At 45.7% G+C, this 17,885-nt stretch overlaps 1 protein-coding gene across 1 annotated transcript in view; it reads right to left on the reverse strand.

Annotated features, from left to right (window-relative positions):
* VANGL1 (VANGL planar cell polarity protein 1) overlaps positions 1-17,885 on the reverse strand; it is a 56,142-nt gene that overhangs the window by 29,337 nt on the left and 8,920 nt on the right. The window contains exons 2-4 of the mRNA XM_032154897.2: positions 17,308-17,515; positions 9,037-9,169; positions 4,539-5,146 (exon numbers count right to left, since the gene is read on the reverse strand). Of these exons, the coding sequence (XP_032010788.1) occupies positions 4,539-5,146; positions 9,037-9,169; positions 17,308-17,378 (812 nt within the window). The 5' untranslated portion in view covers positions 17,379-17,515. The remainder of the gene's footprint in view (positions 1-4,538; positions 5,147-9,036; positions 9,170-17,307; positions 17,516-17,885) is intronic.

Genomic DNA, 17,885 nt, shown 5'->3' on the forward strand with positions numbered 1-17,885 from the left:
CTGCTTTTGTGCTCCTGGGAGCCCTGAGCTGCCATTTAAGAAGTCTAGCAACCCCAATGAGGAAACAACAAGGAGAGGCCACGAGAATGAGAGAATATACAGGAAAAGAAGGAGGAGAGAATACACAGGAAAAGACAGTCAGCCTCGGCTGACTCACCATGTGAGAGTAATCACACAGGACCATGGGCAGGATCAGCTAAAGAACCTCCTGGCTGAGCCCAATCCATGCTGCAGAATTGTGAGAAATACTGAATTGGTTGTTTTAAGCTACTAAGTGGTTGGTAGTTGTTACACAACAATAGATAAAATGTATTTTCTTTGAGACATGTGAAGTATAGGAAGTTAAAAAGGTCTGACCAAAGGCTCAAACCTACTGCTATGACTTTAAGGACCAGGCTTTGTCAACTGAATGAATAAAATAACCAGTGGAGCTAAGGAATGGACCTCAGAGTGCAAGCCATCTTGACAATCCTCCACATTCTTACTGTTCCAGCCCTAAGCGCTGTGTTAAGTGAAATACGATAATGTACACAAAAATATCTGGCACCCAGGCTGGCACATGGGAAACACTCAAAAAATGCTTCTGGGTTTGCTCATGTGTTCCTAAAGCAGTGAGGTGAACATGAACCTATCTATTCAGAGGTAGTATGGTGAAATGGGTAAGATCATTCTGGAACCAGAGAGCCTGGGCTCAAATCCTGGTTCCCACAATTACAAAGTGTGGGGCCTTAGACTTACCTAACTCTCCCATGCCTCGGTTTGCTCATCTGAAAAGGAGGCTACCAGAACCTACCTCACATGATTGTTGTGAAAACTGAGTTGGACATTAAAAGATTAGAAGGTACCTGGCTCCCAGAAAGACTATGTAATTGTTTATTGTTAAGGTTTTCTTTATCTGTCTCTGTTGTTCTACCATTTCACACTCAACCAGTCAATTACACTAGTGCCTGTGCACCAGTATTCACACTATTTTCCTTTAGAGGTATCAAAACTGAAAATGATTAAGATAATTGAATGCCAATTTTTAGGCTCTTCTATTCTTCTGGGTTTCTCCTCAAATAAAGTCATATCAACAGTCATTAGTCTCTGGTAACATCCTGGAAAAGTTAGCAACTTATTGTGAGAACGGGGCCAAGAAAAGTGATGAGCAAGGTGTGTATGGAAAATGACAAAGCGACTGTGTGAGACACCAGGACGCTGTAGAGAGTGCAGTGGGGTAAGCGGTGTGATGCACAGGAAGGTGCTGATTCCCTGTGACCTTGAGCAGGTACCTTACCCTGGGGCTTGGGGACCTCAACTGTAAGAGGGGACACCTCTACCCCACCTGCTCTGACCTCTGACAGGGCAGCAAGGAGGGGTAAATGAGTCCAAACCTATATAAAGCTTTTCATAACTCCTAGGGCACTGGGCAGAGGTTAGGAAGTAGCTCAATCTATTTACAGTATCTTACTTTCTGCAACAACTTTTTACATTTTTGAAAGTTTTCAAATAAGCCCAAAACTTCATTCCTGCCAACAAGCAGGGCCACAGCAAGTGCCTTTTATGAACTAACGAGAAGCCTATTTTCTTTAAGAAACTAAAGAGTAGACATTCTTTTGACAACTCTCAAAAATAGCTCAGTCAATTCGATAAAATCGTCTTTGAAAACATAAAAAAGAACTCACCATTGCTTGGCACCTAAGCCCAATAGGTTGCTGCCACGGTGAAGGCTTTACATAAAGGGAGAGTCGACAGCCTGTGATTCTGCTGGGTCTGATGGAGACCTGCTATTCTGATTTCCGAGGCTTGCTTTGTCTATTCCCGCACCCTCTTCCCTCCTGTCTGTTTCTACACTTTACAAAAGGCCTTAGAAGTTGTATTTCTGGCCTAGTAACTCTTCCAGCCACTGCTGGGTTCAGACCAGATTTAGCCCAAGGATCGGCGGGTGACCAGGCCCACACAATGCCAGGAGGCAGTCTGGCAGACTGGCTGTCACTTGGGCATCTGGCTCTCCCTGAGGGCTCCATTTGTCAGTAAAGACATCCCTTTTTCCCCAGCCATTCTTTCCACCTCCTAACCCAGGCTCTCCACGAGAGGGACAAAGGGGGCCTTATTAAAGGCAGGGAGAGGAGGAACACCAATGGCCCTAAAGAGAAGCCAAAAGGATGAGGCTGGGGACCACCTCAAAACGCTCTCCCCAGGGCAGATGGGCACTTGCCACCTTTCAGGTCTCCCTGGGGAGCTGGGGTGACTGACTTGAGTTTTTCAAAGCCTGGACAGCTGTTGGTCATGGTGAGAGCAGACTGAAAGGTTTGCAGCAAGCCTGGGAGCCAGGCAGCACAATCAGTCTGGCTTCTCCCATCCAGCTCTGCCCTGACCAGCAGAGCTGTGTGGTGAGAGGCGAGGGCTGCTGCTAATTACGTTTTCTGAACACGCCACAGGCATACTTTCCTCGGGCTATTTGGTTTGTCCCCTCTCCACCCCCACTCAGATGCAGTGTGCAGCTCAACCAGTTGTACAGGGAGGAGCGATGTGGGAGCCCATGAGGGTAAGTCAGTCCCACCACACTGCATGACCTAAGGTGAGAAGACGCCCCGCCCTTTCCCACCTACACAGGTGGAATTCACACCAACTAGGGCTAAGGGCCAAAAAACAAAACCACCATAGACCTCACTCCTGGCCAGTGTCTTGGCTACTTACATATACAGAGTTCCAAATATCACTCATCTCCACTGTGACCACAGCCGGATTTTTCTCTACCACTTTAACTGCAGCAAAACCTGTTCTGAGACAGACTGTCTCCTGCTCGGCTTTATTGCTGCCACAATCTGAAATTCTCTGTCCTCCTGTGTTCCTATCACCTATACCCCCAGGCCTGTTTCTGCACCTGTCCACCAGACAGCGGTGCACTGGTCTCTTTCCAAGTGACTGTGAGCGCCACAGGTGCTGAGATAGAGTTCTGAAGGCAGCCAGCCTGGTGTGTCCAGGGCTCTGCACACAGCAGATGTTTAACACAAATCTGCTGGTCATTCCCTGATGCAAAACATGGGGAAAGCAAGCCTTCTGAGATGAATGCACAGCAAAGCGGTGACCTACTTGTCTTCAGAGCCCTACAGGCATCTGTGAAGGACTCAAAACCCCAGATTTTGGGTGCACAGACATGTGACTCGGACACCAGTTTCCACCAAGGATCAGTTAGGGTGGCAGCAACCTTGAACGCTAGATCATCCCGTCCTCGTAGCACAAGCCAAGCCAGAGGAATGGAGGAGGGTACACACCAACATGAAGATGGTTTGGCAGCATGGCCTGACTCCAAATACAGGCTGAGCCACCTTCCTGGAGCCCAGCCAAATCTATGACAAAGCCGATTGTTCTGATACCCACTAAGGTGTGCCCTTGCTGATTTTGGCTGCTCTGCCAGCTACACGATCACAGCAGTAACAGCTGCAATGAACTAAGTGCCTACCCTGCCCCAAGCAGGCTATACACATCAGCATATACTGTCTAAGGAGGCAGAGAGCCTGGGAGAGGGTAAAGGCTTTGAAGTCAGATGTCCCAGGCTCTGCATTCACCCAGAGACCGTCTCAGAGCGAGCCATGCTCCATGCCAGGCACTGAGGATGTAATGAGGTATAAGGGTGGCCCCTGGCCTCAGGGAGTTCATGTCTGTGGAAGAAAACAGATGGAAAAATAGGCCACTAGCCACAAAGTGAGAGATGCCATTATGGAGGCATTCACTCAGCCCTGGCCTCATGACATCTGAGTGAATCCTAAATGAGGCTAGCCATATGTTTTTGTGCAAATTACTTAAATCCCCTAAGCCCTAGTTTCTTCATCTGTGACATAGGGATTAATAATACCTAGGTCACAGGGATCTATGAAGACTAAATATACAATCTATATAAAGTGCTTACCTTGAAGTAAATAAAATGATGGTAATCACTCTTATTTAACCACAAAATAATGAGATTTTATGCAGAGACGTAAATATGACAACCCAACTGACTTCTAACTCTTTCTCAGGCATACATTTTCACAACACCCAAGGCTTACACATTTGGAGTCTCTAACCTGCACTTGATTCTTTATTGGAGGGTCCCTAGGATGACCATATAATTTACTGCCCAAACCAGGCCTCTGAGAGTGGGAAAAAAGGAACAATTCATGATTCCACTGGGACAACATGGTAAACCAGATGTCACATTTGGGACGAAATGGAGCTGCTGGTCACTTTATCCATTGTCCACTGGCCAATTTCAGAGTCAAAGAAGGCAGCCATCACTATGCATCTCCTTTCTCCATCATTTTTGGGAGCTGCCAATAACTTTGAGAACAGGCCCAGCAAAATCTCAACCCGGGTGAGAGCCAGCAACTGCCCCGTGCCATCTAGAAGTCCAGAAACTCAATGAACATGGACACCCTCCCCATCCCCAAACCAGAAAAGAGTCAGACTCTGGTCCTAGCTCTTGGCATCTGTCACCACCCCTCACGTGCCACAGAGCAGCTGTCTCCCAGCAAGACATCAGCCATCCTTTCTGCCTCCTGGATGTTGCCTCTTACCTCAGGTGTCCCAGGCTGTAGAAGCGGGACTCGCCATCGGTGGAGCGGACCACCTGCAGCGTGAACATGGGCTGCAGCTGCCTGAGCTCCAGCAGGACGATGGCCAGGTAATGGATGAAGAGGAGGGCATCCACGAGGGAGACTGCATATTGCACAATGCCCTGGTAATTCCGGTCCCGAGAGTCCAAAATGCGGACCCCGTAAAAAAGCCAATAGGAAACCACAAAGAGAAAGATGAGGACCAACAAAAGGGCACGAAACACAAACACCCGTGGCATGTCAGCTCTCCGCTTGCGGAAAAAAAGTGCCCAGGTCCCTATGAGCAGAATGAGGAGTTTGAATGCCACGGAGATAAAGAGCCCCTCACAAATTGTGCCACAAGGCTCCAGCTCATCCCTCCACAGGATCGGAGGTAAAAGGATGAAAGCAATAGGGGTGAGGAAAACTAGAAGTCCAAGAAAGGAGGCAACAGTGAGGCCCAGGTAGCGTTTGCAATCCAACCCCACGCTGTCCTCCATGTCCTTGCTGATCCTGGCAATGTCCTCTTGGGATATGCTGTGCTCTGAGGTGCCTGTGATGGCCGTGGTGGTCTCTCCCCAGTTGTCATCCTGGTGGGGAGAAGACAGTGAGGATGACATGACGCAGGTCATTTGTAAAAGCTACAAAGAGCAGTGAACATGCAGGGCCCGCTGCATCTACCCAGCCCTATTCACAAAGGCTTCCAGAAAATGAAAGCTTAACTCTTTAAATATTAGAACTTTTTAACTCAAACAATTTTCACTGAAATTTTCAAAATGTATGAGGTATTTACCTTTTCAAACAGAGAAAACATAATGTGATCTTTCTGTCTGTTTGGCTGATTCATTGACATAACATGGATTATCATCCCCTGTGTTGAAAAGTCTTGAGCGGCTCTGAGGGCCTGGAGCTGTTTGCCCTGCAATGCGCAATCCAGGTATTAAACTAATCTTGTGAGAGCTCATCTATAGAGATAAACCTCCTGCATCTTCTTTCCAATTCACGCTGGGTTAGAAAGGCTTAAGAAGTCCAACTTCTGGAGGTGGGAGTATTACTACACCCTCCAGCAGCCCAGAAGAGCAAAGGGCATAGCAAGGGAACTTACACCACTGTACAAACCCAAGCTTACCTGCAGCTAGGACCCACATTTTAAAATCTCTTTATGGGCTGGGCGCGGTGGCTCACACCTGTAAACCCAGCACTTTGGAAGGCCGAGGCGGACGGATCACGAGGTCAGGAGATCGAGAACATCCTGGCCAACATGATGAAACCCCGTCTCTACTAAAAATACAAAAATTAGCTAGGCGTGGTGGCGCATGCCTGTAATCTCAGCTACTCAGGAGGCTGAGGCAGAATTGCTTGAACCCGGGAGTCGGAGGTTGCAGTGAGCTAAGATCTCACCACTGTACTCCAGCCTGGGTTACAGAGCGAGACTCTGTCTCAAAAACAAAAACAAAAAAATCTCCTTATGATGTTCACAAGATCCACTTAACAGGTATCAGTGTCAAGCACTCTTTAACAATATTTCTCATGGACCAAGCTAAGCAAATCCAAGAATCCGTGTATGGCCAGATTGGCTTAAAAATTCTTTCTAAAACATGTTTTCATGAGGAACTAAACATCAAGGGCATAGAAACAACAAGGATTATTAAAATGTATCTTTTACTTTCTAGCTTCCTCTCTTTTTAAACTTCTAGGCAGTTGCTAGTTAAAGCAATTAGTCTATTCACTTAGCAAAACCCAGTTGATAGAATTTTAAAGGATTTTGCTGTTTAAAAAAAACTGACAACAATAATGGAGCAACAAGAGAGCAGGGTGCTGAAAAGACACAGGGGGCCAAAGAGGTTTTTGCCTCTGAAATTTATATGTATCCTTTCACTCGGAAAAAAAAAACAGATGCAGTGGCAAAGTGGGTGAAATTAGGACACCAACTTAGAAAAAGCTAGTTTAAGTTAGTAGCTAAATCAGCAAGACAGAGATCGCTCATAATCAAATAACCCCAAATCTAGTAATGACCAAAAAAACATGATTTTTGAAATGTATGGGCTATGGTAAGAAGTGGTGGTGGTGAAGGTCTCAATCTTATGAACTAATAATCCTTCAACTTGGAAAGTCAGAAGTATCACATACAGTGAGAGAAATTCCTATTTAAGACGATGGCCAGAAGCAGCCAGGACTCTCGAACACTGCTGGTGGAGGTGGACCATGGTACACTGCCTCTGGAAAATCACTCTGGTGGTTTCATATAAATTTAAATATACACTTAGCTATATGGCCCAACAATTCCACTCTCAGGTTTTATCCAAAAATTAATAAAAATACACATCCAGCCAGGCGTGCTGGCTCACGCCTGTAATCCTAGCACTTTGGGAGGCCGAGGCAGGCAAATCACCTGAGGTCAGGAGTTCGAGACCAGCCTGGCCAACATGGTGAAAGCCCATCTCTACTAAAAATACAAAAATCAGCTGGGCGTGGTGGTACGTGCCTGTAATCCCGGGTATTCGGGAGGCTGAGGCAGGAGAATCACTTGAACCCAGGAGGTAGAGGCTGCAGTGAGCTGATACCATGCCACTGCACTCCAGCCTGGGCGAAAGAGTAAGACTCTGTCTCAAAAAACAAACAAACAACAACAACAAAAAACCCCAAATGTCCATCCATTAGGAGAATGGATAACAAATTGTGGTAGACTGATACAATGGAATACTACTCAGCAAAAGTAAAAAGAATAAGCTGTTGAAACATACCAAAACATGGATAAATCTCAAAATCATTATGCTAAGCGGGGTGGGTGGGAGGGGGCAGGAGACGGACCATATGATTCTAATTATATTAAATTCAAAAACAGGCAAAATTTATCTACAGTGATAGAAATCAACACAGTGGTTGCCTTAGAGAGGTGAGGGTGGGGCAGAGATTGACTAGAAAGGGCATGAGAGAATTTCCTGGGGTGCACATGCATGCCTAAAAAAATATAGATATACAAAGGATCCTGTTAAGCTTCAGGTTCTTAGAAGAAAAAGCACCTAAGATGCTTTCATCAAAACCCCTAGATTTTCAATAAAGAAATTGAGGCCTACAAAGGCTGTGACTGCTCAAGGTAACGGAGCTACTAAAAAATACAGCCTCCAAACACCCATCTCAATGCTTTTAACACCAGATCATCCTGGGGCAACACCAAGAGCTTCCCAAAGTGTTCTCAGCTACGAGGTGCAGAGGAGATGCAAAAAAAGAAGAGCCTTTGCTGTAGGCCACCGGCACCTCTGAACCCACATCCAGGAGGAAACTGACCCCTTCAAGTACTCCAGGGTGATCCAATCCTAGGATTGGCCCCATCCGACCATCAGCCATCCCAGAGCCAAGGCAGGCAGCACTAAAGGCATTTGCTCATTGCTCAGTGAATCCCACGTTCAACCCACAATTGCAGTTTTGTGTCCCGAGAACACCTTGTGTACTCTGAGGAATTCCAGTTTCAGTCCACCTATTTGATTATAAATGCTTACCTGTGTGTGTGTATGCACAGGTATATACAGATGTATGCTTATCGATAGTCCTATATCTATCTTTACAGCTGTGTATCATACATCGCTTTGCTTATGAGGGGCAAGGCTGGACATGTGTATATATACTTCAGGATGTGCAGAGGGTATGCAAACATGTTTCTGTGTATAGCTCAGATGTTTATTTAAATCAGGTGGGCTGCCAGACAGTTGGAACCTGGAGAAGAACCCACTCAATGGTTTAAAAAAATTAATAAAGTGTCAGTATTTCAAAAATACTACAAAGTTAGGATTTCACATAAAATCCTGATTTGCGGCTTTTCTCAAACACTGAATCCCTGCATTCCTGAGCAACAGTAGGGTGTCTGGAGCTGCGGAGCTGCTGTTTCCTTTACAGAGGAAATGCATTCTCCAGTTAGTCATAGGGTCCTTCACACCACACTACAGCACTGACCCTGAGGCACTGCACAGATCGCTGTTAACCCAAAGCTTGTTTAATATATTTTTGCCCCCTCTTTTCGACCCTGGGCCTCCTTAGTTAACTTATGTTTCTCTACCAGGCATCTGAGCGTGCAGCCTCTGAATTACTGCATAGCTCTAGTAGTAATGGTCAGTCTGGGCTGCCTTATGTTTTTTCAACTTCGTAGGTTTTCTGAGTTTCCTTCTCCCTCTTCTACCCTTCCATTTTGAAATGAGTTGTGGGAGACTTCAGCTTTTCCCTTCCCTACCCTGTCATCAACCTTGCTGGCTACTTTTCCACACCATGTAAAGCAGGCCAACCAATCATACTTCAGAAGAATCTCCACGCTACCAAAGGGCAGGACAGGCTGTCCTTAGACCAACAAGAGACCATGGGACATAGATAAACTAATTAGCATGCTAGAAAAATAAAGACAAAAACCCAAGAGAACCTAAGGCAAACATTTACAGAAAGGAGTCTTGGTCGAGTGGGAGTGTGCTTACAGACCACCTTTGATCCTTACCTGAACTTCCTCTGTCCGAGTAGAATCATTTCCTAACAGGGGCTCTCCAGTGGGAGGCTGAATGGTGACAGACTTTTCTGACCCTCTGCCGTCTTTATTCCGGGGTGACTTGTGTCTCTCTCTAGTTCTCTCCCTGAAAAACAACAATGAGCTAGCACATTTATGCCATAGAGAGTTAATTAACTCTCTGGATTTATCAAAATGTAAGTATCATTTTGAATTTAGGCAAATTCTACACACACACACACAAACACACACACACACACAGCATCAAAACCCACCCATCTTCACCACACTTCAAGGGGTACACTGATCTTTACTCCCTACTTAATATTTTCTTTCTGCCATCCCAAGACCCAAAACAAAGACTGTCACTCTTCCTCTATCAACAGTGATATTTTCTCAAAGCCTAAAATTGTAATTTTAGGATTTCTGTAGCTAGTTACACTTTATTGTAATAATTAGTGATTTGATTTGGTTATAATTTGCCTTAACCAATTTTCTAGGGCTTTTAAAATTGGGACAACACTGTAGAGTATCTAAGGTTTGGTGTGTCCAAAAAAATCTGGGACACATTGTCACCCTTCACCTTTGGACAACAAAAGAAAGGAAATTCAAAGTCAGTACAAAGAATTGTTTACTTCTCATTCTTACAGGTTCAAAACTAAGTCATTCCCATAGGTTCTAGCTGAACTTGAAGACACCCATAGAAACAAACAAGCTAGGACAAAAGGCCAAAGACACCAAGAGGGGTGGAGGGTGTGTGTTTGTGTGTGTGTGTGTGTGTGTGTGTGTGTGTGGGTGTGTGTGTGTGTGTGTGTGTATACATGGGGAGGGTTTCAGGCCTCCTGAGGAAAGCAGGCTGCTGCATCATTTTACCCCACAGGAACTTCCTGGGTGGTCTTCCAGCGTGATTGTAAGAACCCTGCCTGGGGGTCACTCATGAAATTTCAAAATGAACCAATCACTGGCCAAGCCCAGGTCACAACCTGGGCAATAACCACTTATGGGAACTGGCACTCCCCCTCCAGCTGCCAACAGGAAACCCAGAAGCCCCACCTAAGGAGCCCCTCAAGCGTCAGTGAGTTCCCTCAGCCTCCTGCCCCCACAGCCACCTTGACATCAGCCCTCCTTCCTACAACCACTCACCGTCATTCCCAAGGTCTCCCAGGCAGGACAGAAGCAGATTTTGGAGACAAACAGATCTTGGTTCTGCCCTACCAGATGTGTGATCTTGCACAAGTTATTCAATCTCTGAAAACCTTGGTTTCTTTATGTATGAAATGGTGACAATGACAACCACATAATGTAAGCAGTGCTCAGTACAAGGATGTGGAGTAAGTGCTAATGCACAGTGGCTGTGATTGCTATTACTATTTGCCAGTGTCAAAGAATGGTGTCTTAGTGACGCGGAGTGTGTATACCTTGGAGAAAGAGATGTAGATGGAACTATTAACACACAACATATCTGCTGTTAACCTACTACTTAGCTTAATAAAACGTAGATTTCTTGTCAAACTTCAACCTTATCATTATCTCCCTGGGATAAGCATTGACTGATTCCTTCAGAGCCAGGAGGCTCCCATGGCCAAGGGAATCTTTCAGTGACAACAATTCTATTCCTAGAGCATAACTTATAATTACAATCGATTGCTGATACAGTTCAGATAGTTGTCCCTATCCAAATCTCGTGCTCAACTGTAACCCCCAATGCTGGAGGTGGGGCCTGGTGAGAGGTGTCTGGATCATGGGGACAGACCCCTCATAGCTTGGTGCTATCTTCACGATAGTGAGTGAGTTCTTGGGAGATCTGGTTGTTTAAAAATGTGTGGCACCTCCTCTCCCAACTGTCTCTCTTGCTTCCACTTTCACCACGTGATGTGCCTGCTCCCACTTCACCTTCTGCCATGACTGTAAGCTTCCTGAGGCCTCTCTAGAAGCCAAGCAGATGTCAGTACCATGCTTCCTGTAAAGCCCACAGGACCGTGAGCCAGTTAAACCTCATTTCTTTATGAAGGTGTCAGGTATGTCTTTATGGCAATGCAAGAAGAGACTAATACAACTGCAAAGTTAGATTCCAAAAATAGAGGTGTTCTGGTCAACTCAGGTGTTTTGTTTTAACAAGGCAGCTAGGGAAACAGCCAAATAAGCAGATAATTTGGTTGTTTATCCAGAGATGCATGTAACAATGCCAATTACCTCACATCCTACCCCAATTTATAGAACACTTTGCTGAATGCTTCACTATAATATTTCATTCAATCCTAATAATAATCCTATGAAGGCAGTATCATTGTCTTCATTCTACAGACAAGGAAACTGAGGCTCACAGAGTTCAAGTTACTTCTCAAAGTAGTATTATAGTCAGTGGCAGACCTGAATTCAGGTCTGTTGCCACCACTTCTATTCACACCCACTATGGTGCACCATGTTGAAGAGCAATTGGAAGATTTCATGGCATAAATATTCTTAAAGCTCATTCTCACAACCTTATACCTGAAAACTATTAAAGCTATGAAATATGCCTTGAAGCTATTGCTAGGAGTCACAATTGGACCGTGACCTTAGATAGCACAAAGCTGTGTGCCCGACACTCTGGGCTGTCAAATACAATCACTTCAAAAGGCACCCACTGTGAGAAACTATAAACAATTTGGGAGAGACTTCCCACGTTGTTTGGTCAGTTTCGGAACTAACCTCAGAATAAGTCTAGAACTGCTGCTCCACCAGCCCTGCCATCGGCCAGATGGACAATGCCCCTCTTCTATCTTAATCCGTTTCCATGTTCCCCAACTACTCTCACATTTATCACTCTCTCGGCCACCAGCCAAGTCACATGCTCACCTAACCCATCTATCTATTCACTAGTCCCATGGGTCAAATCTTGTGACAGCACAAATTCCACTGGAAATCAAAATTCTTTCACTGAGTGCCAATTCCCGGAGCCTGAACCCTATCAGGGCAGAAAGCAGGTGGGGAGCCACCCAGGGGTGGAAACAGCCTCTGTTGCCAGCCAGGGTTGCCATCACCAGCCCTCCCTGCCCGGCTCTTAAAAGGCCCAGGAGCACCCAAATGTGAAACAACTAACAATTCCCCTGATAACATCAGAGGGAAACCAGAGAAGAACCTGTTATCTGATAACCTAAGCAAGGTTTCTCATCCTCCAGAGCCCAAAACCCTAACCAGTGTGTCTTAAACTTTAAAAACTTCTTAAACTTAAAAAACTGTACAGAAAAACTACCCTAGGTATGGACTCAAGTGCAGATTTGTTGGCCCCACTCTCAAATAATTTTCTGGAAGGGAGACAACAGAAATCAAAATTTTCCCCAGCATCCCAGGTGATTGCAGGTGGTAAAGGAAACTTGCCCCAAGATTCTCTTCCCCAAATGCTCCTAGGAGGAGGTTGCTGAGTGACTGCTTCGAAGTTTGCTTCCTTGTGAAATGCCCTGTATATAGCAGGGGCTTGATAATGGGAGCCATGAGTATAATGCTCAGCTGCACAATGTTATAATACACAGCACCGCTTTATTAAAATAGTATGAAGTGGATGAAGTTGGGAGAAAAGCTCAGGACAGTGTGCAGTCATGACTGAGGGATACCCTGAGCCAAGAGCCTTCCACCCACTGTCAAGTGAGAGGTGAAGGTGAGGCACTTCTTGTCAGCTCAGCACTAGCACTGCTCCAGGTACTGGTCATGCTACCAAGGGAGCAGGACCTGCCATATGGCTTTTATTAGAAAACAATTATTAGAAAATTAGAAAAACTTCATCAGAAATCCACTGGTCCTGAATTACTGCTCTAAGAAGGTCTCTGAGCCAAGCCAGGACTTCATAGTGACACTCTACAAAAATCCTGGCATTCAGTGCCTTCCAGTCTGCAGAACTGCGGGTCACAGTGTGGCCACCTCACTGTAATATGTACTCAAATGCTCATCCCTGTAGTTCCAGATGCCACAACTCCAGGGAAAACCTATGGCTGCCAAGTGCTGTCTGGGAGAGGGTTCCCCAATGATGAAGACAATCCATTCACGGCGTCTAAGCGTATGGAAATGGGAGACCAGGAGAGTAAACAGACGGCCAAGCCACAGGGAGAGGTGTTACAAATACATGTACACATGTGTGTTTTTCCAACTCTGCCTCAGTGGTCTGGATCACCTCTGTGCCTTTGCTGGGCGGCTGTGTCAGCTACGAGAGTTTTTCTTCGTATCTTTATCTCTGAATCTGTCTCCACGCAACATCTGCCTGTATGAGTAAAGATAAGTATATCTGTGCGTGTTGTGTGAGGGGCAGGAAGAGCAAGTGGTGGCATGCAGGCAGCCCGGGCATGTGTCTGCACCGCACGTGTGTGAGCAAATGCGTCTGTTTAGGTGGTTCTAGAGTTAAGCCCTTGGAGGTTGCTGTCACCCTCCTCCTTCCAGCTAGAACCCCTGTAATTCTCACTGTTCCCACTTACAGTCAGCATTTCCTGAGAAGATTATTTAGTCCTGTTTCTGTTGTTTGCCTATTTCTATTTGGGGAAAGCTGGCCCCACCGGTTACTCCTCCCTTTCCTTCTCTCCCACAACCCACGACCTGTCCTTTCTCTCTGCTGGCTGCTGGGGCCCGGCTGGCTGCTTCCTCTTGGCTATGGCTGGGGTAGGAGGGCTGGGCGCAGGGCACACAGACTCTGAAGCAGCCTTGGAACAAAAGCACCAATTCCTCCACTGCCCCGGCGGCCCTCTTTTTGTGCATTTTAGCACATTAATCACGAGTCACCCTTCATTTCCCTTTCCCAAAGTAGCATTTCTCTTCTAAAGAAACAAGGTGGGCCCAAAATCTGCTGAGGGCACCTGCTAACTTTGTAATTTTAGGCAAATAACAGCGCCCTCTGTGCCTCGATTTCATCACCTGGAAAATGGGGCTATGACCTCCCACCATTCTAGGACTGCTGTGAGAATAGGAGATAATGGCTATGAGGGAGGGGCCTAGCAGACACCCCCAAAGCAGTTAACATAACTGGCAGCTGCTGTGTTTAAATCAGGGAACTTGTGCTCCAAATCCAACTTCAAATAAGGATGAGAAACAGAAGGAGCTCGGGGCAGGTGCTGCTGGACGGGGCCTGTGGTGACATGGCAGAGCCCAGCTCCTGAGACAGTCAGAAACCCTCTGGCCATAAGAATTGAATCACACATTTCAGCTGGTGGGTAAACTTATCAGATTTAGTTATGAAATACCAGAAACAGCTGTTTTAAAATACCAGTTTTTTTTTTTTTTAGCCCTACCAATTCCCTTGTCAATACCAGGCTTCCCTCATCCACACCACAATGACAGAAGTTAGGCGGGGTCAGCAAGAGTCCACACCATTCTCCCAGCAAGTTAACTGGACACCCTCTGGAGACTTCAGGCATCGCAAAACCAGGCCACTGACCTCTTTGTTAGAAAAGAGTCACTTGTCATCTGCTTGGAACCTGGCCAGTCTTCTAATATGATCACGGTGTCATCAGGCATATCAAGTTTGGTGCATTTCATTATTCCTCCCTGAGTTGGAGTTTGACTAAAATTACCAAAGAGCATGGTCCCCCTCCAACCCCAACCCGCCTCCTACCCTTCCATTCAAGTTCCCAACAAACCTCTGAGCAGGGCAGCCTTCACAGGAACATTCCTCGGACAAAACACCCTTGGCTGGGCCTGGGGCCTGCTCTCATGCCTGTGGAGGGCAACCCTACTGCTTAACATTCTTTAGGCCCCAGCAAAGTACACCACAGCCCATGCTCTCTAGGGATGGTGCCCCTCGCCCCACAGTTGCTGTGCCCTATGCTGCCGTCAGTTGGAGAATCCACCACCCGTAGGTGGTAGTGGTGTTTTTTAAAGAACCCACGGAGTGCACCTACAAATCTCTAAGGCTCATCTCCTCACTCAGAGCTTTTCTCAGAGTACATATCCAGGAACATTTTTTGAATAATTGATTAAAAGACTCAGCTTGTATTAACATTTGCCAAATACTTTCTGTATGGGTCCAAGAATGCATTAAAAATTCTGCGTGTTGTTTTAATTGGAAGTTACAGTCTCTTAAAGTTACTACGAGGGTATTGGAATATCAATTTCTGGAAGCCCCAAGAGGCCTAAGGAAATAGCAGAGCGTAGCAATGGGCCCCGAAGCGTGAAAGTCAGAACTCGAGTGTAGACAAAAGAGGCCAGAGATGGTTCCCACAAAGGATACTGCAAGCCAACCTCCTTTATTCATCCCCAAGCACCCAGGGAATCCCAAATTCCTACTTCTGTCATTGTGGTGTGGATGAGGGAAGCCTGGTATTGACAAGGGAATTGGTAGGGCTAAAAAAAAAAAAATTGGTATTTTAAAACAGCTGTTTCTGGTATTTTACAACTCAATGTGGTAAGTTTACCCACCAGCTGAAATGTGTGATTCAATTCTTATGGCCAGAGGGTTTCTGACTGTCTCAGGAGCTGGGCTCTGCCATGTCACCACAGGCCCCATCCAGCAGCACCTGCCCCGAGCTCCTTCTGTTTCTCATCCTTATTTGAAAGCCTTACCTGGACTCCAGCACAAGCTCACTGACATGTTTTCCCCAAATTTTTATAAGAGCAATACATACAAATTTAGAAAACAATTAAAGTTAAAAAGAAAATACGACCATAGTCCTATACTCAGAGACAGGCATAGTCACTATGTGAATACTCATCATATGTATATGTAACTACCACAGCATACAACATTTTGAATCCTCTTTCTTTTAACATGGTCTCATGAACATTTTCTCATGTCATCAAATATCTTTGAGAACCTATCCTTATACTCTATTCCATTCATTTCTATAAATTACAAAATATACACTTGTAAAAAAACTGAACAAGCACAAAAAGATAAATGAAAATTCCCATCATTCTCCAGCTTCTGCCAAGCCTCCCCCTATGGATGACCACTCCTGGCGGCTTGGAGAATACCCTCCCAAACCTCTTTCTACGTGAGTAATCCAGATGGGATTGTAAATAATTAGATATATGTAGCTCACTGCTGTTTTACAGAACAAAATCTCACTCTGCATTCGGCTGCTTGTATGGGGAAGCGCGCAGTCAGGGAAAAACCACTACAATCACTATTCCCAAGCCAGTGCAGAGCTGGGCATTTGGGCTGGGGCCAGTTGGTACCTTGGAACAGTGTTGAAATGCCAAGGCCATTACAGCATTACTTTAGCCACTGGTGAGTGACCTCCAACCTGTACTGTGTTACATGCTTCACATGCATAATCTCATTTAATCCTCTCAACAGTCCTGTAGGAGAGGACTGCTGTACCCATTTCACAGATGATGAGGCTAAGTAAACGGCAGCACTGCAATTTCACCAAGTACAATTCTAACTGGTACAGTACCACCTATCTGTTCACTGATTTCTTTATTCATTCATTTGCTCTTCTACTTAGCAAACATTCTACAGGTCAGTAACATAGCAGGCCCTAAGAATACCAGTGCACACCTGCTAATTTTGCAGAGAAGGGGAAGTTTGACCAATATCACCCAGGACAGTGTTTTCAAAACCCAAACTTGTTCACCTGAAGATTAGTCAAAGAGAATAAGGTGCCAGGGCAATCCTACCAGTTCACTAAATAAGCCTCGTGACAAAGGCATAATGGACAATGAGTCAACAACTTCAGGTGAAAAGCAAAAAGCAATGAACACTTTTTAAATCTTCCATTTACATTCTTCATAAAGCATTTAGGAGAGCTGATACCTATAAGAAATACCTAGAAACCGAGACAGGCGGATCAAAAGGTCAGGAGATTGAGACCATCCTGGCTAACAAGGTGAAACCCCGTCTCTACTAAAAATACAAAAATTAGCCAGGCGTGGTGGTGGGCACCTGTAGTCTCAGCTACTTGGGAGGCCGAGGCAGGAGAGTGGCGTGAACCCGTGAGGCGGAGCTTGCAGTGAGCCGAGATGGCGCCACTGCATTCCAGCCTGGGCAACAGAGCGAGACTCTCTCAAAACAAACAAACAAAAAAGAAATACCTAGAAATGAAAAACATTTTCACTGCAGGAAGAAACTTTAATTTAAAACCAATTGTGAGCAATTAAAGTCATCAACTCTAATGGTGGCTATAAAATGTAAACTGGTGGCGTAGTTACTCCCAAGAATGTTAAATGCTCTTAAAGCTCAGCTTCTCATGCACCAACGGACCAAACATCCAGTGCCGAGTCCCTGAAAAGTGAGTGTAGAGAACCCCACCAACCCGTAGGTTTCCCCAAAAGGAAAAGTGGAATAATGAACAACTTACATACCCTTGTCTGTGAGATTTTTTCGAATGACTTGAATAGTAAGAATACCCAGAATAAGTGGATTCGGTATCCATAGCAATGGAGGGCTTGCCCTTGAGGAAGGAGCAGGTACTGTTTCTCCTTAGAGGTAGAGAATTTCACCTACCAGACTCCTAAAACCTCAAGGAGTCTGGAAATTAGAAGAGGAGCCACTCTTCAACAGGAACAAATTCTGGGAAAGAGGGAAAAAAACAAGACATTAATCTTCAGAGCCAACCTTAATAGGGCTGAAAGATAAATGACAAAGCCACACCTCCTCTCTGGGGTCTCTATCATGGAACAAGGGAGCGAGGGTGAAGCAACTGAACTCTAAATGCTCCACTCATGCAGCAACCAGCTTTCCCAGGTGTCTGGGAGGGAGGCAGGATAGGCGCTGAGCAAGCTGAACCCCTATCACAGCAGCAGGAAAATGGGAGGCACTTGTCCACGTCCTCAGGACGACCTGACCCCTGCTCACTGGCTTTAGGAGGTGGCTTTCCACATCTACGACCCTCCACACAATGCCCAGCCCCCCACTGCCAGTTTGCTGGTTAAAAAAACAA

Source organism: Hylobates moloch, unplaced genomic scaffold (assembly GCF_009828535.3).
Source record: "Hylobates moloch isolate HMO894 unplaced genomic scaffold, HMol_V3 SCAFFOLD_5, whole genome shotgun sequence".
NCBI classification, from domain to species: domain Eukaryota; kingdom Metazoa; phylum Chordata; class Mammalia; order Primates; family Hylobatidae; genus Hylobates; species Hylobates moloch.